Below are 24,340 nucleotides of genomic sequence, written 5' to 3'. Positions count from 1 at the left end.
AAAAAAAAAAAAAAAAAAAAAAACTAACTATGTTTGAAACAATTTTTACTTAAACTTAAAACAAATTTCTTTTTTTTTTTTTTTTACCATATCTAGTAGTAAATTGAGTGCATAAATGGTCGGTAAGAAATCTTTGTCACGTTCTAAAAAAATAGGAGTAAAATTAAATGAAAATAATGAGCATGTAATTAAGGAAACCCCACCTGAAAATGGTGAATTAGAAATAGATTAATAAAATAAAATATTTTAAGATTTACACATAATTGTTGTAATTCTTTTCTATTATTCATCCGTAAATTTGAAGATATAAGAGCCCAAAATGTTATGACCCTTCTTCTCAACACTCAACATACAGCCCAAATGATTATATCAAAATTACACCCTTTTTTTTCCATATCTTTTCTTTAATGAGATCACAATAATTTTAGAATATTTTAGAGTTTAATTTGAAAAATATCAAAAGAAAAAAAAAACTATAATCATTTAACAATGATTAATAAGATTTTTAATTTTAATTTTATGTTAATAGATTATTTACCTACTTAAAAAGTTTAAATTTTTAATTGAATGCTTTTAATTTTTTATTTAGTAAGTTGAGTTTTGAAAAATAAAATAGATCTATAATTTAGTAGTCACACGATTAAAAATTCAAATACAAAAATTTGAATAAATTCACACGAAGTTTAAAAAACTTTCTTTTACGAGGAAACAAATAGATGACTCCAAAAGAAGTAGATTATGAAAACGAAATATTTTTTTATAAAGGTGCGAAAACTTTCCTTAATTTTAAAAGTTTTAAGAAGAAACCGGAAAGAAAGAAAGAGAGTAAAAAAAGACATGGAATTTATACATTATATAATATGGGTATTAATTTCTCTTTGCGTTCCTGAGGTTGCGCACAGTCATTACTAGCCGCTGCCTTTCACCTTCCACCTCTGCAAATCTAAGACTTATCTCTGAATATCTCTCCTGCATATCCTTCACTTCACTTTCCCTTGTTTCCAACCTTTCCTCATAACTCTCTCTCACCGACCGTATCTCTTCATTTGCATTCTGGAGAGCTTCCTCCAAGCGACTTCTCTGTGACCGAACCTCACTCGCTTCCGCCACCGCTTTCATAGCCACCTTCTCATTTGCCTCAAATGCACATACCATCTGCTTCGACACTCTTCCAAATTCCCCCTGAACCCTTTCTGCAGTACGAGCATTTCTCGACCTCAATTTTCTCAAACCTTCTTCAGCTCGGATTGCCCTTTGCTCTTGCTCAACCTTGGACAGGATCATTGCCTCTAACTCCGCTTCGAAATCTTCCCCCTGCTTCTCAACTTCTTCCTCCAAACTTCTGCCATGGGATTCAAGCTCCCTGATTGCTTCTAAAGCATCAGAATATTCAGCCTTCTTGGAATTTAACTCGGTATAAAGATCTGATATTTCGCAGTTCTTCTCGTCCAGTATCTCCTCGAGATCTTGTACTGCTAATATCAACTCGGTGTTTGATTCCTGCGTCTTCTGTAGCTGTAACCGGAGATTCGCATTCAAGTCTTTCTCATAATTCAGCTCTTGTCTCATTTCTTCTAAGACAGCCCGCAGATCGTCCGTTGTTAAGATATGATCAGATTGAATCGACCACTTCCATGCCAATGTCTGATCCTCTTCATGAGTAGTTGATTTGCGACAGACCGGGGCGTGGCTTAATGGTGAAAGGAAGCCATTAGGTTGCTGATGGATGTTGTTCGTAATCCCATTTTCTATTGGACTGTCAAGTCCACAGCTGCTCTCGGAACTTGATAACTCACCATTTACTTCACCATTCTTTTCAGCTTCATCACTTAATCCATCCTGCAAAATAAACCGGAGAGAGATTGATTCAAACTAAACATTGCCCCAACCTCACCCTCACCGTTGGTAGATATTATCCGTTTTAGTTCCTTACGTATCGTCGTCAGCCTCACAATTTTGAAACGCTTCTATTAGAGGGAGGTTTCCACACCCTTATAAGAATATTTCGTTACTCTCTCCAACCAATGTGGGATCTCACAATCCCCCCTTGGGGCTCAGCGTCCTCGTTGGCACACTACCCGGTGTCTGGCTCTAATACCATTTGTAATAGTCCAAGCTCACCGCTAGTAAATATTATCTGTTTTAGCCCATTACGTACCGTAGTTAGTCTCACAGTTTTAAAATTCGTCTATCAGGAAAAAGTTTTTACACCCTTACAAGGGAATATTTCGTTCCCGTATGGGAGGTCACAATTGTGGATTTGACCCTTTCATAAATTTGAATCGAACCTGAGCTGAATGTAAAGGATGGAAAAAAATGTGAACAAGAAAAGAAAACGCAGTTTTGGCGTACTGTGGAAGAAACCTTACTTCAGTGTGGCTGTTCTTGTTTAAATCCTCATTGTTCAAGTAGCTGCTTAAGCTCTCATGTTGAGATCTACTTTGTAAACCATCAAATTCTTCCAAATCTCTGAAAAAAAAAATTCCCAAACAGAGCAGATTTAACCCCCATGTTCTATAAGAAAACAGTCAAGAAACTTATAAACTCTAATTCACCATCTTATTATATACCTTTGATCACCATCTTCCTGAATCCTCTGTATCCAAATCTGTATAGCACAAGAAACTTCAACGCCTATGTTTATGAACAAATAAGAACAGAGAGAGACAGAGAGATAAACTAACATGCAAAACAGCAGAACTCGAATTCTGGAGGGGAAGAGAGGCAGAGAAAGGCTTAGTGGCCTCAGCATATTTAGCAAAATCAATAGAAGCTTCACCAAGTAAACCAGGTCTGGTCAATCCCTGTACAAAACCCACAAATAATATCTAAAAACAACAGCGCATTTCGTCTTACACATTGAAAGCAAAAAGAATCCAGCCAAGCTTCATACCGTGGAGACTCGAAAATGGTAAAGTTTCTCAATGAACTTTCCAGTTTTTTGGTCTGCATCGAACTTCACTGTTACATAAGCAGCATTCTCCCACCGACATTTTCCTCCTCGCACTGTGGCCTTTTCCAGTCTCAGCGTCGGCTTTCCCACATCACCAGGAACCACAGATATCATCAACGAATCCCCACCAAATTCCGGTATCTGAAATCACAAACAGTTAATCCAAACAATGAACTAAACACTATTTTGTTTTCCCATTTGCTACATTTTTTCAGAAACCAAATCGAACTCAATCAAAATGGAAATTCCAATACGATCAGAACCCGAAAACCCTGAATCCCAAACGACCTGAGTGGCACAGAACCGCAATTTGAACTCAGCCTCGATCCTGTTCTTCTCACTCCTCCACCTCCCCGACTTGAACATCTTCGCCAATCTTCAAGCTCACCGGAAAACTTCACTCGCCGGAGCTCCAGCCATTTGCTGGAAACAGCAACATTCACCCCCAGATGGGTTCAGCTCAATTCAACAGAATCAGTTGGCATTGCCAAAACAAGAGCAGACAATGAAGAAAAGTCAACTGAAGAACAAGTAGAGGCTGGAATGACGAGGAAGAAGAAGAGAAGCCGTTAAGACATGGAAGACGGGAGGAGTTGCAGAGGAAATAGAGAATAGAAGCTTGGGAAAGAAACAGAGCAGCAGATCTAAAGGACTGTATTTGGCAGAGTGCTTTTGGAAAGAGCGGCGAGTGACACGTGGAAAAAGAAAATAAAGAAAGGGAATTAAAGGCATTTTGAGGATAAGATTTACTCATCTAATTATACAATATAATTTCAAATTGTTAATAAATAAAAGAAAATATTTTAAAAACTAGATTCATATCTTTTTTTTACCCAAAAAAAATTGCAACTTTGTACCTTTTTTTCTTTTCCCATTTATCCAATAAGTAAGCCTTACGCAACCATGCATGCAAGTTGTTAGGCGTGTGAAAATGAAATGGATTAAATTCGAGATTTTGTCCTTTAATTTTTAATTTTAATTTAAAAGTTTTCAAATCATATTAGACATAAAATTCAATTTTATAATAAATATAGACCTATTACAACATAATAAGAGTTCGATTAAATTAAATTTGACCTCTTAATACTTATTGAGTTACCAAAACACTCTTATTATAATTATTGTTATATACATTTAAAAGTATCTTAAATGTTCTACTAAAAAAAGAGGGGTATTATTGGATTGAACCTAATTTGTTAATCTATGTTGGGGATTTGGTAGCATAAAGATAAGGTTCATAAAGATGCATTAATGAATGAGAGATTAAAGTAGAACAAACTTAATAAACTAAGGCTCCCTTAGTCCCATAACTTTATACAAAAACGTCCCTACACATTTATCCTTTTAAAAAATAAGACATTATTATTGTCAACCTTATTAATATTTATAAAAAGGGAAAAAGTAATCAGTTTAATTTAAATGAATGAATAATAGGAAATGGTGTGATGAGTAGTAATCACATTTATATATAAATAAATAGTTAGAGGAAACACTAAGAAAAATAAATAAAAATAGACGAGAAGGAAAGATGGATAGTTTCATGGAGGAGGGTTGGAGAGGAACATGAAGTGGGAACCATTGGGAAAGATGATAGCAATTGTCAATTGCTGGATGGTCCTTTTCACCAACTTACTACCCAATCTATGGATCCAAAACCCGATGTTTAATATTAACATGGGTACAACCTACTTCTTAGAAGAAGTAGACATGTTTTAACCACGTAAATATGCGGAGCCTACGACTTTTTAGAAAAACTAAGATATCTTATTACCCAATACGAGGAACTTTCGAAATGTTCGATTTAGTCCTTGAATTGAACATGATTTCGAGCCATACAGATTCAAGTTATACAGATTAGAGATGTTCATTGAACAAGTAGATATAAGATGAAAAAATAATACAACAAAACAAATTTAAAAATTTACGGATAAAAATAGAACAAACGCCCAAATAGAACAAACTTAGGAGTTATAAAGACCCAGACTTGGAGTAAAAGAGGGCAAAAAGGCTCTGTTTCAAGGCTTATCATGAAGCTAATATATCAGACTCAAGGATGATGATGGTCTCTTTCAATGAAAGATAAAGATTATTACACCCTTTTTTGGGTACACCAAAACCCAACAAAATTTCAACCTAAAATTTGGCATGAAATGAAAAAAGATCTGATGGCAAAACCCAAAAGATATGATACTTCACCAAATATTATATTCTTCGAACTTTTTATTGGTAGCTTAGGGCTCTATGTGGCCTCTTCTTTGTTCTATGTGTTTTCATATGACGTTAAATAAAGGTGCGTGTGAAAGCAAGTCCATGGCGTCTTTAGATCAAAATAACCTTAGATTCCTCAAGAGCAACCCTTTATTGCTGTTGATTCCATGACATGTGAACCATATTGCTTTTCCTTTGTTCTTTTAAGAAAACCGACCTATTTTATTGACTTCAACCATTTATAGCATCAAAAAAAAGAGCATGAATCAGATTTCGAGGAACTTTCCAGAGTTCTTTACATCTAAATAGTCTGTCTTACTAGTTAGCTTGTGGATCTAAAAAGATGATAAGGGCAGCATATCTTTCTTTTTCACACCCCATTTTTTCTTTGGTTTACTATTTATCTCTGTTCTCATTTCCAGGCTTTCATGTTTATAACCTACTAAGAACTGAGTGGCGACAAACGAGAGAAAGCTGGAAGATGATAATTTTCAATGTGTGTGGAAATGATTGTTTATAAGAAGAGAGACTGAAAGACAGAGTGATCAGATAAGGGGTCCCAAAGAAACTTACTGGTGAGCTATCTCAGTCACTCCCGTCTGGATTTGTTTTTGACCCTTTTTGCTTCCATCTGAAGAGAGAAAAATGTTGAGACAGATTTATCATAAATGCCAGCCAAGAAAATTACAACACAACATGCTGACCAAACAGAAAGCGGCAGAGAAAGAGAGAAGATAAAATATCTACTGAAAACAACAGCAATTAAACAAAGAATTTAGCGCTTTGACAGCCAAAAAGAGTACACCTCACGTGGAAATCAATCAAAACTTTAGGGCATATTTGAGACTGAAGTTGAAATGATCAAAAGACCACTCCAAAATATTCATTTAATTATTCAAAATCAATTTTGATGATGTGAAAATCACATTAAAACTGTAAAACCAAACGCTCAAATAATTTGAAGGATTAAATATCCCTTTTGGAGTGATTTTCAGTATGACAAAAACTATTAGAACCATTTTAAAATCACTCCCAGAACATGCCCTTTTACTTGTTCTAGAAAAGGGGTCTCTGAGGAACTAAGAATTCGTTGAAATATCATAATCCATCTGCAGAAACATCGTTTGGGGAGTTACATAAAAAGAAATATAGGAATTCAGTGCAGGAGAGACTTTTTTGGCGTGCACCATGTGTAGAAGAACAATCAATGAGAAGATGGAAGAAAACAAGAGAACTTACACACCATGGGTATACCTTTCATTGTTTTGATCACAGGCACGTCCTGCAGAAATAAAATGAAAACAAACTTCACACAAAATTTTGAACGTTTAATAGATTTATAGAAACCAGAAGGCCAGAAACCCACCTCAGCAACAATGCCCCTAATTTGATACTGCGCGGTATAGAGGTAATCTAGCATATCAATTCTCTTCTTCTTCAGAAATATTGTTCTTCGCTTTGAGCAGGCATACCTGTTCAAAAACCTGTCTACGAACAATTGAAGAAAAACCATGTAAATTGAAAAATCTTGGGCAATGCATAATAGAAATAGATTGGAAATTTCAATTTGAAAGGCTTTGAACCTTCTCTCTTCCCTAAATTGGTACTTGGGCTGTGCTCTACTGTAGCAGAAATGTGGGTTTGGGAAGGAAATAGAAGCCATGCACATATCAACTATTCTGAAATCAAATAAACTTGAAATAACAGAATGTAAAAGTTCACATTGTAATAAACTTCTCATGTCATATATCTAGTTTGATTGAACTTAACTCTTATATTTCCACTGTTAATTGAAGTAAAAGCAGAGACATACACTAAAGTAGCCATAGGGACACTTAATTCTATGGTGATATCATTGAAAGAAAGTAAAATATAAAACAGCAATACATCAAACAGAAGGGATGGAAAAGGCTATCTACAGAGTCCATTGACATAACTATATATTGTTGCATCTCACCCTACAGATAACCTTATAAGCATAGGGTTCTCTAATTTTTGAAGAGCTTGGGAAGATGAGCATTGGTGAGCTTAGTCCTCTTGCTGATCTCTTGCTTCTTTTTCTTGGGCTTTATGTGTTGTGCATTGGCTCGCCTCTTTGCAGTGTTGGTTGCAGGTTTCAGCAGCATGTCGCGAGGTAATTCAACTCCCGAAAAAGTTGCTTCAGATCGTCATCTACCTTGATTTGAATTCTTGGGTCATTTGGGTTTGCCATATCTTCTTGTGAATCAAAGTTTGAGAGAAGCCAAAGCTGGCCTGAGGCTTTTAGGGCCTAAACAAGAGGGGGGAATACATTGTAAGCTGAAAAGTAAAGGTAATAGACTGTCATGTAGACCTCATAATATCATCTGGAAAATAATAAGTTTATACTCGGTTTCAGAGTGAAAAGTACAGCCACATGCTTTCAATTCATTATACAATCAAAGAAGTTCTAATAATATAAGGGCCAGTTCCGTTGAAACAAAACTTCATAGAGTTTGGGAGGCCAAAAAATGATGATCAACAATCATGGAATAAAAAAATTTAACTTCTGAAGAAACATAAATCTCAAATATATCAATATATTGCACATTTTTTCATTCAGAACAGAAAAGGCATAAAAAAAAATTCTTAAATATACATACTTACAAATCTTCCATAACGTTTGGATAAGAGTCCTTGAGATCAATAACAGCAATGCCTTCTGGAAATTTCCGTATCAAGTAAAGAAGTTAATTCTTATCCTTCAGATCGTGCTTGGACTGAATAGACGAAAATTAGCAAAAAGAGAAGGAAAAAAAGATGTCATACAACATTGAAGGTTCAAACATTTAAACCAAACAAGTACAGATTCGTGCAAATTACACAAGTGTTTGAGAATATAATTACCTTGTATGAGAAACGCCTCCCATCATAGTGCACCTTTAGGTTATTCCGTAGACTATAAAAAACGGCATTGTTTGAATTAATATCAACATAACATGCTTCATTGATTTGCAGTGGGGTAAGGGCTTGCCTTGTCTGTTAACATGCAAATAAGCATGCTGAAAGATTGAAACATACCCTTAAGGTTCCAATTCACAAACAGTAAAAAAGAAAATGCATTTCAGAAAATAATTTTTTTTAAGCTCTTACAGTCTATTCAAAACCATGAGAAAGAGGGGTGAAGGGATTAACATATGTAATTTACATGTAAAAACACATTTATTCACCAACACAAAGTAGTGAAGAGGATCCTAATGACAATCACAAGTCCCACTAGCTGAAGAGTTCCTCTTACTATGAGGCCAGCCAAATCTCCAGGTTAAAAATTCATCCATTAAAAAGAACATATTGAAGTCGGTAAAACTTGGACAAATTAACAACAAGAAATAAGTGAAAGTAAGGAAGCTCTGTGAACATTTCGAATCAATACGTGGTGAATTGCATCCTATCCTACATAGCCTTCCATAGAAGACTTCGATCAAACAAAAGAAACCTCGTAAAACAATCGAAATAAAAAGAACAAAACAGAAGAGGAAAAGGATGTAAACCTCCAGCAGCAGGTCGATAACCCTCTTGACTGAGCCCCAACTGGGGATTTTCTTATGCTGTTAATATGTTGGAAGTCTCTCAGTATCATTTGAAAAATTTACAGCAGGAGGCGGAGGTCTTGGAATGGAAGAAGGCGGTGGAGGCGTAAACTTAGGAGTAGACTTGGATGCAGCAATGCCAGTGAAGGTAGTCTGACACCTCTCTTGCTGTTTCTTAAACCTATCTAGTTTTTCTTGCAAATGCCCACAAAAGAAGAAGGGAGTAACTAGAATACCACAAAATCGACCGCCGTGGATAAAGACGACGGTGGGGTCGGGGGTCGACGTTTGATAACCTGCAGTATACATAATCAAGCCGACCGTTGAATCGAGCTCAGTTTATGAAGCTATGGAGGCTGGATTTGGGAAAGCGCGGAAGAGAGGGAAATCGGAGTTGGATATGGCGCGGCCTAATAAGAGTTTTTTCTTTTTTCTTTTTAAAACAAATAATCATGTCAGGACTAATAAATAAAGCCACATCATCAATTGATTGGAATTTAAAACAAGTCCAATCATCATCCTAGTCAGCATTTCATTAAGTCATTAATGGTTCTATTATCTCAAGCACTAGGATTGAGCATCATGGACTAAACGCAAAAATTATAAAAAAAATCTAGTATTCTATTTAAAGTAAAAACAAATTCTTGAAATTACTATTTTACCCTTAAATTTTTATTACTATTTCCTTAATGAATGATATTCTGCCTAAGGCCAATTTTTAAATATTTGCTTAAAATTTTACATCCTTTAAATTTCAATTTACAATTTGCTAAATCTGAAAATCTTGATATTAATAACTTTTTAAAAAAATAGTGGCATTCGTCCAATCAAAACATTTTCTAGACTTTTTGCTCAAACATATGATCTTGAGCATATATTTGTATATAAATAATAATTTTGGAGTTAGAAAACAAGATGAAGATCATATATTTGTTGTATACAAATCAAAACAAGGAATAAAATCACATACAGAAAACAATTTAATCATAAATATAATAATTTGCTTAAGAGGCTTGTTTCCTCATTACCAAGGCAGTCGATCTTCAAAAACAATAAAATCACATTCTTGCTCATACCAAACAAATAGTAATTAACCGTTCAAAGAGAGGAACAAAATTTAAATTTGTAAGATCCCCATATGCTAAATGAAAGGAAAAAAGGCTAACAAACTCTTAATCAAACTGCTAGCTCATTCCACTGAAAATTCATTAAACTGCTCGTAAGACCATATTTTTCAAGGAAGATTCGAGCTTGCTCCAGCTCCAGCTCCTCCGCCATAGCTACCAGCTCCACGGCCAAAACCCGGTCTTCCACCAGGACCCTGATAAATTTTTAAGTAAAAGACAACGATCAACGAAACCATCCAAGAACTCACAAACGACTCTCATAGAGTGCCAAGTCGTTCAAAATATAACTTCTGCACCTATCCACTGACATCTCTAACATTTCAGCTAATAATTTTTCTATTAACTCATTCTTTGATGAAACAGAGTAGCCACAAGCCCCCAATTCTTTGAATATGCCTAATCAACTCAGGTAAACCTCACATTGAAATCATTAATCTTTTTCAGATGAGCCCAAGAATATTTTATTAACAAAGACCATGACATGCAAATGCCACAAGAAGCTATGAATTAACGTCATAATCTGAGTTATTAGCAGAGCAAACTAACTGAGTAGGGAGCACTTATGAAGGAAGACATGAACAGATGAAGGGACTAAACTATACCATATGATGCTTCCCATCAACTCGTGACCAATTACTAACAAATGACAAAACCATTTCGCCATCCCCTGGTGCGACAGGGCTTGCTTACAAAAATTCTACCTAGATACATGAACAATGATTGTAGTGCATTTTATATCTATCATCAAGAATCATCCCAAGGGCAGATCAAAACAAGGAAATAGCAACATTCTTATATAGAGAGCATCAACCATATTATGTGTAGCACTATGATGATGCAAAATGGATGATTCAAAGATTACCCCAAAAGAAGGCCTGTAATCTGCTGGAGCTCCTCCCTTGTCACCACCAAATTCACCAGCAGGTCCACGAGGACCTCCACGGTAGCCATCACGGTCACCAAACCTCCTCTCACCTCCCTCAAAACGAGGTGGACCCCTAATTCATATAATCACCAAAACTCAATCAGAATACTAATATGAGTAAATACAACTTACTTAATAATATAGCCCTCGCATTATACAATCACATATTACATACACCTCCATCTATAAACCTAGAACAGTAACGAAAAAACTTCATAATCCATAGTTCCAAAGCACAAATAAATCAACCATAACCTTAATGAATTGATCAGCATTACAGACATATCTTACCGTGGGCGATCCCCAGGTGGTCCGCCAAAGGGCCTGCCAGCGGGCTTGGCTTGTTTCTTCAAGGTAGCAGGGACAATTTCAGAAGGAAGGTTAAGGTAAGTCCTGAGGAACTCAATGCCATCATTGGTAAGGTACCAGTAGTAATGCATCCAAGCAAATGTCTCGCGCACATATTCCTTGGACTTGAAGCTCTGCATTAGCTTAATAACCTGCAAATTGGGCACATCGATTTCTGGGTGCTTGGCCAAATTGTAGTCCTTCTTGGCATAACAAACCCCCTCTGAATCGCCAACAACAACGAATAAATAAAATCGCGAAATCACCGACAAATCAGAAATAACCCTCGTTCAAGAGGGATTGCATTAAAGTATACCTTGAAAGAGGTACTTGGAGATCTCCCTACGGTTCTTCTCTGAAATAATCTGAATAAAAGAAACAAATGAACATGAGAGACCGAACACAAGGAAAATAATTCTTTGAACGAAAGAGAACTCAACCCACTATATCAATTCAAAATACACAAACAGGGAAACAAGTCCCACTGCCAGATTGATTCCTTTCAAAAATCAATTCATTTTGAAACACCACACAACCTTGGAACGAGAATAAGGAAAAAAAAACAAAAAAAAAAAAAAGAAAGACATAAATTAGTCGCTATGATAGAAGAAGAAGAAGAGAAATACCATGGTTGAAGTTCAGATAGAACTGAAACGGCGGCAGCAGTAGAAGCGAGAGGCGTGAAGAATGAGAAGAATGAAGCGTAAAAAGAGACGGGGTGGAGGAGGAGGAGCAAGCGGCTAGGGTTTGTGGGTGTCAAGTGGGCCGCTGGGCTGCGTAGGATGAGCTCGCTAGATTGGGCTGCTACAGGTTCGAGTTGGGCTTTGAGAAATATATAAACACACACGTGTGAGCTCTGTGGGGGGTAATATTCAAATTGAGAGAAGATATGGACCTATTTTGAAATTAATACCATAATTTTGAGGCCGAAAAGGTCTTTAAAGAAAAAGAAAAAAACGCGGTTTGTCCAAACTTTTGTGAATACGTAAAAATGTGTGTGAGATAATAAAAAGTTGTGATCCTTTCACAATATTTCAATTTCATAAACAGTCCCTACCAAAAGTTGTGTTTATTATAGTATTTCTTTTACTTTTATATTATATAATTGAAGTAATTAAATCAACACTTTCTTCTTACTTCTTTAACTTCTTTAACGTGCAAATATCTAAATACTTACAAGTATATGAATTAAAGAATATATTACTTATGGGACGTTAATTAAATTATTCATCAAATTACAAACTCTACTTGGTATCGATTCAATTTTGATTTTATATATATATATATGATTTAAAAAGTTATACTAAAATTTAAATGGGTTGTTTTTATAATTTTTACGAGAATTTAAATATTTTCTTAATAAATATGGAGCTTAGTATGGAAAGTAATGAAAAATACATATTAATAATCCTCATTGTTTTATACTTCTCGGTAATATATTGCATGACATAATTAAATTTAGTATGATTTAAGTACTAAATAAACGGTAATTATTAAAATTGTCCATGCAATTTAAATGGTGTGTGACCATTGACATGAGAAAAATAAAATAAAATAAAATAAAGAAAAGAAAAGAAAGGAAAAGAGGTTGAGTGAAGTTTTCAAAGAAAGTTTGAGGAAGATAAGGAGGAAAAAGTGAAGGTGACATAGCTGATATTTATATTTTCTTTTAAAACTTCCATTTTTAAATATTTCTAAACTATTTTACACTAAAAAATCGTTAATAATTTAATATATATTCTTTTAAAAAATGGAATGGAGACGGAGAAAAGGTTAAAAATAGGTGTGTTTATTAACGCCGTTAAGGGTTAAAAGGGAGGAGGAGGAGGAGGGAGAAACGGACGGAGACGGGGAGACGGTTAGAGAGAGAGAGAGAGAGAGTGGAGAATTGTGGCGAGGCGTGGGACGTGGAGCCTGGTCAAATGCCCTCTTGACTTTTTCCTCTGTTTTGTATTTTTTATTTTAAATTACATTCCAATTCTAACCCCTGACTGAGATTCTCCATCCGGCGCGCCTTTACCTCTCTATTCGACTCGGCTCGGCTGACTATTGTAATAGTGTAATAATAATATTAATATTTGTAAAAGGAGCTTCACGGCTACCAAGCGTCCAAGCCAGGGGTATAATGGTAAAAGTAAAGGGCAATTCCGGAAAACAACCCTCTCCGGTCACCCGTACAAGGCGTCGCCTAAAACCTCGGTTCCAAATATATAAAAATAAAAATAAATAACAAACCGTAACTTCATCATTCCCTTCTCATTTTCAAATCCCTTTTCTTCTTCTTCTTCCTCTCTAAAATCTCTGCAACTATGCCGGCAACGGAACAGCCCAGCTCCTTCCTTGGCCGTATCAGCACCCGCCGAAACCAAGTCATCTCCATGGACGGTGCTCACGAGCAGGAGCTCGAGGATCTCGAGCTCTTTCAGAAGCAAGTTTCCGAGCGATTTTTCGAATTAGTACCTCCGTCCTCCTCCGACGACATTTCTTCCGAAACTTTCCTCTCCATCGCCTGGCTCAGGAAGCTCCTTGACGAATTCCTCTGCTGCGAGGCTCAATTTAAGGCTCTCCTCATCATGGGCCGCGATCCCTCTCAGATTGTCAAGCCGCCGCTTGACCGTCTCGTCCCCGAGTTTCTAGATCGCGTCGTCAAGGCTTTGGATATCTGTAATGCCGTTCTCCACGGGATTGAATCGGTTCGCCAGTTTCAAAAACTCGCCCAAATCGCGATTTCAGCTCTGGAGCAGAGTCCGATAGGAGACGGACAAGTGAAACGAGCACGTAGGGCTTTGAATACCTTGATTACGTCCATGGCCGTTGAGGATAAGGATTTCTCCAACAGTAAATCCGCAGAGAGATCTTGGTCTTTCGGGCGTCGTGGAGGTGCCGGTGCCGGTTCCGGCACCGCCACTCCGCTGCATAAGGACCGAATCGCAGGACAGTTTCGTTCGCTGTCTTGGAGTATGGCGAAAGGTTGGTCAGCGGCGAAGCAGATTCAAGCTATGTCGTCTAATCTGGTTGTACCACGCGGCGGCGAGTCATCGAGTTTACCGCAGACGGTTTACTTGATGAGTACGGTTTTGGTGTTCGTAATGTGGACTCTGGTTGCGGCGCTGCCGTGCCAGGAGAGAGGCGGCCTGACGACGTACTTTCCGGTGTCGAAGCAGATTAGCTGGGCACAATCCATGATCGGACTGCAGGAGAAAATCGCGGACGAGTGGAAGAAGAAAGAGAAGAAAGGAAGCGCTGGTCTGTTAGAAGAGATGCAGAGGATGGAGAAACTGAGTCAATCACTGATCGAATTCACTGATTCATTCGCGTTCCCGTTGGAGGCGGAGCGGCAGGCGGAGGTGACAAAACAGGTGGCGGAGCTGGCGGAAACCTGCAAGAAACTGGAAGAAGGATTGGTGCCATTACAGCAACAAATCAGAGAAGTTTTCCATAGGGTTGTGAGAAGCAGAACAGAGATTGTTGAGCTTTTGGAGTACACTGCGAAGGCATCTTCCCCAATTGTGTGAAACAAAACTGAAGAAGAGGAAGCCATTAACACGCCATGATCACTACTGGTAAAGGATCTTCTAAACAGCAACCAGTCCCATGGTGGCTCCCATGTAGATTTTGTAAGACTTTTGATTTATTTATTTATTTATTTATTTTTGCTCTTACGGTTTTAATTTCTTGCTGGGTGTTAGAAAATATTTAATGTTAATCTGCAGATGTAATGGTGATGAATTTATATGGTTTATTAATGAAATTGAAATATCTAATTTCTGGGATTGTTATATGACATGAATGCAACAACATGGTGAGCATGTTTAAGTTATGATTTACTTTACTTTTAATTATTGGATTGGGCTACGTCATATCACCAACATTAATGCTATGAATATGAGAGTTTTAATTCGAGTAAGGCCCAAACTCTAATGCATTACAAAAGTGGCCCAACTATACCTATTATCCAAAACATCCACATTTATTCCGCGAGAGATCGATTAGAGGGTGAGACCTCGTGCTGCTCCCGAACTCCCGAATCATGAAGTTAAAATGGAGTAACATAGAGAAACTGAACTGTATCAAGATCTAAAATGGAGTAACATATGGAGTAACATAGAGAAACTGAACTGTAGGTCGGTTGCAACTAGTACAGTGTTTGCGAAGATTTGATAATGTTGAGCTAGGCATGTAGTCAGCAGAGTTGGCACCTACAGAGGGTAGCTCCCTCGACCTTGGTCAACTCTATGGCTTGTGGGATGCATTCGGGTAGCTCCCTCGACCTTGGTCAACTCTATGGCTTGTGGGATGCGTTCGGGTAGCTCCCTCGACCTTGGTCAACTCTATGGCTTGTGGGATGCGTTCGGGTAGCTCCCTCGACCTTGGTCAACTCTATGGCTTGTGGGATGCGTTCATCAACTACCTCCATGAATGACGAGTAGGCTAGCACCATGTTGTCCATACCTGCTAATGAAAGTGTTTTTTGAGATAGCACTTCAATCTCATACACCAGTTACCAATATGTAGGCTAACTAGCTAGTTACCTAAGAAAATCTACAAGCAGGTCGCTTTCTACATTTCCTTTTTCGGTGCATGGCGATGCTGGTTGAGGGAGGGGTGCATGGAAACTCAATAGTCACATAAGAAAGTCAACCTGAAGTGTTTGTCTTGTCACATATTTTGTTGTCATCATTTCCGTATACATCATGTATCTCATTCTCTATGCCCTCTTTAAATGACCAAACATACATATATACATGTTTTTTGTTTTATCTTGGTCGTGTAAATAATGTTCGTAAAATTTTAAATTTGTGCGAAATTTTATAGTTTTTTTTCATTGTCTTCTCATTCTTTTAAAATGGCATATTCTATAAATCACATTCGATCTTTCGACGCCTCGAAATTCAAAGTGATAATACCTAATTTGAATTTGAAAGCTTTAAACTTAAAAGTCATTGAGCTTGATGTTTGTAATTTGTCAACTTTAAGCAAAATTGTCCTCTAATTGACCTTTTGAGTTAATTTAATCTTCAAAACAATTACTATACGACCAAATCTGGCCGGTTAGACTTACTCGATAAAATAATAAGACTTACGACATTATTTGAGATTTGCCATTTTTATTTCTTTAAATTTTGCTCGAGACCCACATGTCGATTTGTAATCCGTTCAAAATTTAATAATATGTTGTTTTATCATTAATTGAAGAATAACGATGTGACAATTTGTGATCGAACAAAATAAAATTAATTTAATCAACTATTCCGTCCTACAACTTAATTAACTAAAAACTAAATTAAATAATTGCCTCAGAAATCTAAATTCATTGATCCCCTCTTTTTTCTTGAACTAATATTTTCTTAAAAATGTAGATCAATGTTTGATTTTCTTGTATTTAGTTTATTTGGTCTCCATCTATCCCTAATTTATTTTGACATATATTCATTAGATTTCTTGAAAGTAATCAACATTTATTAAGAGAGACCAATTATCAAGGTCTTTGTTTTAAGTTTTAAACGTTTTTCTTTGAAATTGACTTGCCAACTAATATCATAAACTATCTATTATTTTCGCCTAATTGGCTTTAGAGTACTCATCTTTGTTTTGGTTTAATACTCATAATCAAACCCCAACCCAATTTCCTTTGACCCATAAACTAACCTATACCGCACAAGTGTTTTCTATATTTTTTCGATGATTATGATATTGCCTAATTTAAGCTCAAACTCGTACTTCAGGGTTGGACGCGCAAATTCGACATCTTAAACCCGAGTTTTTAAATACACGGTATATGACGAGTTCGAACAGTGAATTATTTAGGCTCAGTTTCTCCATAAAAAGGTTAATCTAATTAATTAGAAAAACAGTTCTACCATAATCTCAACTTGTTCGTACTATTGAAAAAGTCTTCTTACAAATAAAAATCTATCTATTGTTCGAGTGACGTAAGACCATGTTTGCATCTCTACGTCCAAAAGCTAACGGTTTAAATTGCGCCATCGAAACGACCTATAAATGTTTGAAAATAGAAACAAAGTCAATAGGAGGTTTATTTTAATATTCAAGTTGGGAGGTGGGAGGTTTCTTGTTCTTGAACACAACTACAAAACTTGGACTGTTAGCATCTTGATGAACCAATCCCAATCTCTTTATAAACTGACAAATCTATGAGATTGTGTAGTGGGAAAAGCCTCCTTATGATCTTAGCTTCTTCTGTTCTTGCTCTATTCTCACTCAAGTTCTTCACAATCCTGAACTAAACATGAAGGTGATTCATAAATTTTTGTATGTTTTTATTGGGATTTTTGGGTCATTTTCAAGAACCCTAAACAGTTTGTAGTTAGAACAGCAGATAATAATGGTATAATAATTGGTTTGTTCTTATATTTTGATGCAGAAAATAGTGGTGAGAGTGGATGTACCTGATGAAAGAGCAAAGCAGAAGGCTATGAAAGCAGTTTCCTGCCTTTCAGGTACTAAATTTCATCCTCCTCAAACTAATTATAAATTATTAAAAAAAAAAAACAAAAAAACTATTAAAATATTATAACTGTCCTATACCGCTAATAAACATTGTCCTTTTTAATTTTTCGGGCTTTCCCTCGAAGGATCTCACAATCCACCTCCCTTCGGAACCCAGTGTTCTCGTTGACACTAGTTCCTTTCTCCTATCAATGTAGGACCGCCCAATCCACCCTTTTCGAAGCCCAACGTCTTTACTGGCACACTGCCTTGTGTCCACTCCCGGTGTTTGATTCTGATACTATTTGTAACCGGCTAAGCCCGCTGCTAACGGATATTGTTCTCTTTAGACTTTCACTCAAGATTTTTTTTCAGGCGTTCATGAAAAATGTTTGTTTCTGGTCTGTAACGAGGTGTAATAATAAGTTTGTGGGTGATGTTGGGGATGCAGGGATAAACTCGATAACCATGGAGATGAAGGACAGGAAGATGATAGTGGTGGGGACAGTAGACCCAGTGGAAGTAGTGGAGAAGCTGAGAAAGCTTTGGTTTGCAGAGATTCTCACAGTTGGACCTCCAAAAGAGGAAAACAAAAAACCACCAATTACTTGCATTGGGTATCCCTGTTATTGTTGTAACCAGCCCCCAACCTTCTATTACAAGCAAGACGAAATCCCAAATGGTTGTGTTCTCTGTTGAAACCATCATTCTTTGTTAAATAAGGTTTACCTTGTGTGCTGCTTCAATTTTCTTGTTCATTTGTTTGTGTTTTGGTTTTTTTTGTGAATTTTCACGATGTTTTTTTTTTTTTTTTTATGGGTATAATGATGAATTTATCATTTCTTGTTCTTGTGTAGAAATATTTCACTTATAAAAGGTCTATCATACTATTTTTCGTTATCAAATTTCTCGTAGTACCAAGTGGTGCTTAAGTTTATATGGTTGACGATGACGGTGACTGTGTACTCGAGTTGATAACCTATGAAGCATGGGATAGAACTCTTTTGATTTTTGTTTAAAAAAAGGTTGAATCACGATCACACGGACCTATGTGCTCGACATGGGGCCAACCAGGGAACTTGGGCTTCGATCCACGTTTTCTTTCTCTCTTTTGTTTAGTGGACCCACTCCTTTCATGCTTTGGTTCGTTTTAATTCGTGTTGGATTTTTTTCTTATTTAGTTCTTGATTTTTTTTGTATTTTAGGTTTGTTATGGTCTAATTTTACTCATAATATCTAAATTTAAATTTGATTAGAAAAAAAAACAAGCCACTTACGAGAATATATTTGTGTGAGATCCCACACATGAAAACGGAATATTACTTATAGGAGGTGTGGAAACCTCTCTCTAGTATACGCATTTTAAAATCGTGAAGTTGACGATGATACATAACACGCAATGGATTGTTACGGTTCGTGTGTTTAATTATCATTTTTATTTTTGTCCACAATTATTGCACTTAAAAAGAAAAAAAAAACAATACCATCTTTTTCTTATTATATTATTTGAGTATATTATTTGAAGAGATAAGAATATGTTAATTAATTGGTTAAGTTAGATAGACTATGCTAATCAAAAGTTAACAATCATTTTCTTAAAATATAATATTGAAAATTGAGTTGAATCGAGGCTGGGTTGTTTTAAGTTGGTAAAACTAATATAAATAATTATATGAATAAAAAAATATAATATCATGAAAACAACTGCTTAACGTTTCTATTTAATAATAATAAGAAAAGGTTAAAGTTTCTCTCATTTAAGTTAACAAATGATTTATTATTAAGACATGCTAATTAATTTTTTGATGTTAAAGATTTGATCTTATAATTTTAAAGACAAATGCATAATGTTTTAACCATTATTATTTTTCTTAAATTTGTTTGATTAATATTCAAGTTGGCAGTTTAATTTAATGACCATGACATAAAATAAAAACATATTTACTATTTTCTTTTAAAAAATTGATATATTTGTAATGGTTATTTAATTATATATTTACATTTTTTTTTCTTTTTCTAAAAAATTCAAATTTACAAATGTTTTATAATAAAAAGCTGCGTTGGGGAATCAAAGTCTCCAAAGAATTGGGCTGAGAAAGAACAAAAACAATTGAGAATTTCAAGTTTTATTTAATAATAACTCAAATCTATTGGAAAATTTTAAAAATGATATGTTTTTGTTTTACAAATTAGAGCTAAGATTATGGAAATAATATAATAGAAAAGACTCATATGGTTGTCACTTGCGTCCACTAAGTTAGCGGCTTCAATTGGAAAAAGTGATGGCGTCGTGTTGTAACGGCTCAAGGTCATTGCTATACTAGATATTGTTTTCTTTAGGTTCTTCCTTTCGAAACTTTCCCTCAAGATTTTTAAAATGCGTTTGTTGAAGAACCCTTATAAAAAAAAATGTTTCGTTTTCTTCTCCAACCAATGTGAAATTTTACACGTCGACTCATTCATTTAACTTTAATCCATTGTCCAGATCATAGATAGAAGGCTCATCCATATCAATGAACAAAGATTATACTAAGTTTTGTTTATCTCAATTATGGTCCTAAAAATTCTCAAACTTTATAATAAAATTAATATGAAACGTCCTACACATTTATTACTCAACAAAACCAAATCAAATTCAAATTCTATTACAATAAAAACTCTTTGACCAATTAAACTCTTGGAAATTAAACCACTATTTTCAGTCATGATAAGAACAAATAAAAAAAAATGGGTTATTTCAGTCATGGTAGACCAAAAAGCTTGGTCCCCCGACCTTATCATAAAAAAATAAAACCAGAAATATATATAATTTATTTATATTATAAAGTATTACTTATGTCACGAATTGCATTATTTAATACTTTAATTTCCAGAATGCGTAGGTGGCTATGTTTCTGATTGGTCTTGTCCAATGATGTCCTGTCATTGTTTTAATATTTTCTATTTCATTAACCTAATTAAAATAAATAGCTTAAATAATTGATGTCACATATCACATCACACTCTCAAAATATAGCCCACCCATTCTTACCCTATCTTTTTTTTCTTTCATTTCCACCCCCCAAAGTTTCATTTATTTCTATTCTGACCCCACTTTGATTTTCTTATGGACTTATAACTAATATATATATAGTTATAAATATTTGACTTATTATATAAGTTGGACCCAATGAGATTTGGTATTAAAGGACCATATCATCTATTTTGTTTTTTATTCTTCCTCCTCATTGGAAGTATGATTAAATGTATTTCATAGCTAAAAAAACGAGAAGAATAGAGTCTAAAAGTGCTTACTTGTAAAAATAAAAATTTATCAAATATAATATATAAAATTGAAATCTCCTAAGAAACGACATCGATATCGACCTTGCCAAAGGAAGTAACGTGGAGGGCAAAGAATAATGAAGAAGGAAGCAAGTTGTGTGAATTATTGCATAAGGAAAGCTTCTTTGGAATGAAAAGACAGTGCATAGAACACTAGGGGACATAGTAAGGAACATCACAACCACCACCTTAATAAATCAAATGAGTTCGAGTTATTTGATGTAATGTAGGCATGGTCATGTCCCAACAAAATAGACGAGAGTAAAGCTTACTCAAACAATAACTATTATTGAAGCAAACAATTCAAGGCAATCTTGTTGCTATTCATTTGTAAGATGTAATAAACCAATCTCTTTTCAATATCAAATAACATCTATTATTTAAGAAAACAATGCTTGCCCACCCACTAATTCATTAGAGCTCTTACTCTCTTTATTTAGTTGAAGATTCAAACATTTAACTCGGGATATATTCAAACATTTAACTCAGGATATAAGTAAGATGAAGAACGTTGTAATGATATTGAGATATTTTGAGTTAAATCAAAAGCAAATTCAAAGTGGAGGGAGAGTTGGTCAGAGGATAAGAGTAAAATACAACCTTTTGTTCGAGGGAAGAATTGTTGGTGTGAGAGGAAAATAAAATATATATTATAAGGGTGTGGAAATCTCTCCCTAATAGATGCATTTTAAAAATCAAGAGGCTGACAGTGATACATAATGGACTAGAGCGGACAATATCTACTAACAGTGAGATTGAACTGTTACAAATGTATTAGAACCATACATTGGGTGGTATGCCAACGAGGACATTGAACCCTCAAGAAGGATGAGTTGTGAGATCCCACAACACCTAGAGGTGTGCTAGCAAGAATGCTGCTCTCAAGAGAGTGGATTATGAGATCTCACATTGGTTGGAGAAGAGAACGAAACATTTCTTACAAGAGTGAGAAAACCTCTCCTTAATAAACGCATTTTAAAAACCGTGAGACAGAAGATAATACGTAACGGGTCAAAGCAAACAATATCGATGCAATCAAACAATGAAACATTAAGGCATTAGAAGTTATACATATGGAAAGCAAAGTTGTTTGTTATTGGTTTATATGAATGGTTCTTACAAGTTGTAACAAACCCTCGTTTACTTTTCACCCATCCATTTGATGAGTGAAAAACGAGTAAAAACAACCCAAATACAAAGCCCACAACTCACAAATTATTACAAACAAAAATGGATGAATCAATCAATCAAATCAACCACCCCTAACAGTTAAACAAGTAACTTTTGTTAAAGCTTGTCAAAACATCCATATCGTCCTCTTCAAGTTGTGGCGCGGAGCATTGGCGACTGAGGCAATGGCGAGTGCGGCGACATTATGTCCTCAAGCCTTCGTGACGACAGCCTAAGTTCAAGGCTGCTTTGGCGCCAGCAGAACTTCTGTTTCTTAATCTTCGTTGTTACCTCTTTGTTTTGTAGCACAAAGTTTCTAATTCTCGTTATGGATATCTCCATCGTGTTGTCGTCCATGTTCGCAAAGCAAACTCTAAACCATCCCGGCTCCGAGCAATGGAAAGACGACCCCGGCGACACGTTCAGCTTCACGTCGTTGATTATCACTCTCCATAGCGCCATTTCCGCTTCCAATGTCTTCTCTTTCAAAAGATGACGCAAATCCATCCACAAGAACAATCCCCCACTTCCTTTCAAATATCCAATTCCGACCTATATTAAGCATAACAATTAAAAATTAGTTTATTCCAATCTCAATTTATTTTAAAAATTTTAATTAAATTTATCGTAACTCATTCACTAACCTGAGCGAGTCCTCTAGTAAAGTTTCGATGACGTGCAGCAAGTTTCTTAGCGCTCCCAACAAGGAAGCTCTCGACAAATTCATCATCAGACAACATCGACGCAATCAAATGTTGTGTTTGCGACGACACGAGGCCAAAGCTCGACATTTTTCGAGCGCAATTGACGACTGCATCGTTATAAGAGTAGATAATACCAACGCGAAATCCCGGGAATCCCATATCTTTGGAGAGGCTATAAACGACATGGATCAAATTCCTATCACACTTCATGTCATTTTCAATCACTTCGGAGATACTAATGAAGCCAGGCTCAGCAAAGACAGTAGCAGCATAGATTTCGTCGCAAACCAAGTGGATCTTCTTTTGGTTGATGAATGCTACAGCAGTTTCAAGAGTTTGTCTATCGTACACTGTTCCAAGTGGATTTGAAGGGTTTGTAATGAGTAAGCCTTTGATTTTGATGTTGGATTCTTGAGCTTTCTCATAGGCTGTTTCTAAGGCTTCTCTTGTTAATTTGAAGTTGTTTGAGCTATTGCAGATGACTGGAACTATTTCCACTCCGGTTCGCCACCTCAAATCTCTATCGAATCTGCACCCATGTAATGAATGTTTCGTCGTTAGCTAAATTCATTCTTTATAAAGCTCATGCTGACTTGGACACGAAAATAATGACGTGGACTTAGTTCGAGTTGAATGGAAGAATTAGAAATGGGTAGCTGTCACTTTCATCCTTGTTTTTTTAATGTGTTGGGACAGAAGTGAAGAAGGTGGATTGGTCAATTGTGGGTCAAGTCAAACACTTTAATATGTCAAAACAGAAATTAAATTAAATTAAAAAGAAAAAGAAGCAGGAAGGAAGCAAATACCCTGGATAATAAGGAACTGGCACTAGAAACGCTTCACCAGGATCAGCCAAACAAAACGCCACCGTTTCATGAGCTCCAGTTGCTCCACCACTCATGACAACACGGTCAGGATCGAATTTGACTCGGTCGCCTCTCACTTTTCCCATAAAATTCGCCACAGCCTGTCAAATTTTAATTTCCAATTAGTTAATCATAATTAAGTGGAAACTAAATTAATTAGTTGGAATTAATTTAACACTTACCTTTCTAAACTCAGGCAATCCATGGTAGTCCTGGAAGATAGCTATGTCCTTAAACTCATCCAGCCCCTCCACAGAACAAATGGAAGCTTGTGGGTTGTTCTTAATCCAATCCTCCACGAATTCAAAAGAAAGCTGCAATTTTGAAGCAAACCCACCAAGAAAAATGGTAAAAAAATTGAACCCAGAGATTCAAAGCCCAAAAAGGATCATTTGAAATGGGTGGTACCTGATTTTCAGCCAAACCCATTTGAATGACTCCACGAGGGTTCATTATGGGGTGAAATGGATCAGTGTCGTAGGCTTTCCAGCCGTCGAAATAAGGAGAATCCTCGCCGTGGCCGTTGCCTTTGGCTAGCTTTGAGAGTAAGTTGTTTGCATTGGTCGATACCAACACCATTTTCAGTGCAAAAAAGTTGGTTGAGAATTGAGAAAAAGAAGAGAAAGAAAGGAGAGGGAATTGTTTGAGCGATGAATGATGCTTATTGGTGGTTGGGGAGATTGTAAAGAGGTATATATATATATATATATATATATA

The 24,340-nt window shown here is 35.9% G+C and overlaps 5 protein-coding genes and 1 pseudogene across 5 annotated transcripts in view; 2 read left to right on the top strand and 4 right to left on the bottom strand.

The window, feature by feature from the left end:
• Positions 1-14,873, top strand: part of LOC111447841 — a 17,896-nt gene extending 3,023 nt beyond the window's left edge. Inside the window, exon 2 of the mRNA XM_023087196.1 lies at positions 13,383-14,873. Within this exon, the coding sequence (XP_022942964.1) occupies positions 13,419-14,624 (1,206 nt within the window). The 5' untranslated portion in view covers positions 13,383-13,418 and the 3' untranslated portion in view covers positions 14,625-14,873. The remainder of the gene's footprint in view (positions 1-13,382) is intronic.
• Positions 771-3,682, bottom strand: LOC111447836 (myosin-13-like). The gene is made up of 6 exons (XM_023087190.1): positions 3,242-3,682; positions 2,894-3,094; positions 2,685-2,804; positions 2,571-2,608; positions 2,370-2,469; positions 771-1,839 (listed from the first exon to the last, which is right to left on the bottom strand). Exons 1-6 carry the CDS (start codon positions 3,317-3,319, stop codon positions 868-870), a joined length of 1,509 nt encoding a protein of 502 aa, XP_022942958.1. The 5' UTR covers positions 3,320-3,682; the 3' UTR covers positions 771-867.
• On the bottom strand, positions 6,885-9,221 carry LOC111447839 (annotated as a pseudogene).
• LOC111447842 (40S ribosomal protein S10-1-like) lies at positions 9,701-11,856 on the bottom strand. The gene is made up of 5 exons (XM_023087197.1): positions 11,736-11,856; positions 11,426-11,474; positions 11,053-11,332; positions 10,699-10,834; positions 9,701-10,030 (listed from the first exon to the last, which is right to left on the bottom strand). The coding sequence occupies exons 1-5, from the start codon at positions 11,736-11,738 to the stop codon at positions 9,944-9,946; spliced, it is 555 nt and encodes a 184-aa protein (XP_022942965.1). The 5' UTR covers positions 11,739-11,856; the 3' UTR covers positions 9,701-9,943.
• Positions 14,874-17,250: 2,377 nt separating the features above from the next.
• On the top strand, positions 17,251-18,305 carry LOC111447843 (heavy metal-associated isoprenylated plant protein 39-like). Its single transcript, XM_023087198.1, has 3 exons — positions 17,251-17,365; positions 17,495-17,570; positions 18,011-18,305. Exons 1-3 carry the CDS (start codon positions 17,360-17,362, stop codon positions 18,256-18,258), a joined length of 330 nt encoding a protein of 109 aa, XP_022942966.1. The 5' UTR covers positions 17,251-17,359; the 3' UTR covers positions 18,259-18,305.
• A 3,652-nt stretch (positions 18,306-21,957) lies between these two features.
• Positions 21,958-24,287, bottom strand: LOC111446996 (1-aminocyclopropane-1-carboxylate synthase). Its single transcript, XM_023085947.1, has 5 exons — positions 24,032-24,287; positions 23,806-23,937; positions 23,564-23,724; positions 22,698-23,286; positions 21,958-22,605 (listed from the first exon to the last, which is right to left on the bottom strand). Exons 1-5 carry the CDS (start codon positions 24,200-24,202, stop codon positions 22,204-22,206), a joined length of 1,455 nt encoding a protein of 484 aa, XP_022941715.1. The 5' UTR covers positions 24,203-24,287; the 3' UTR covers positions 21,958-22,203.
• Positions 24,288-24,340: the final 53 nt, after the last annotated feature.

Source organism: Cucurbita moschata, unplaced genomic scaffold (assembly GCF_002738365.1).
Source record: "Cucurbita moschata cultivar Rifu unplaced genomic scaffold, Cmos_1.0 Cmo_Scf00009, whole genome shotgun sequence".
NCBI classification, from domain to species: Eukaryota; Viridiplantae; Streptophyta; class Magnoliopsida; order Cucurbitales; family Cucurbitaceae; genus Cucurbita; species Cucurbita moschata.
The sequence above is the reverse complement of the archived record's forward strand: the minus strand, read 5'-3'. Positions and strand labels throughout refer to the sequence as shown.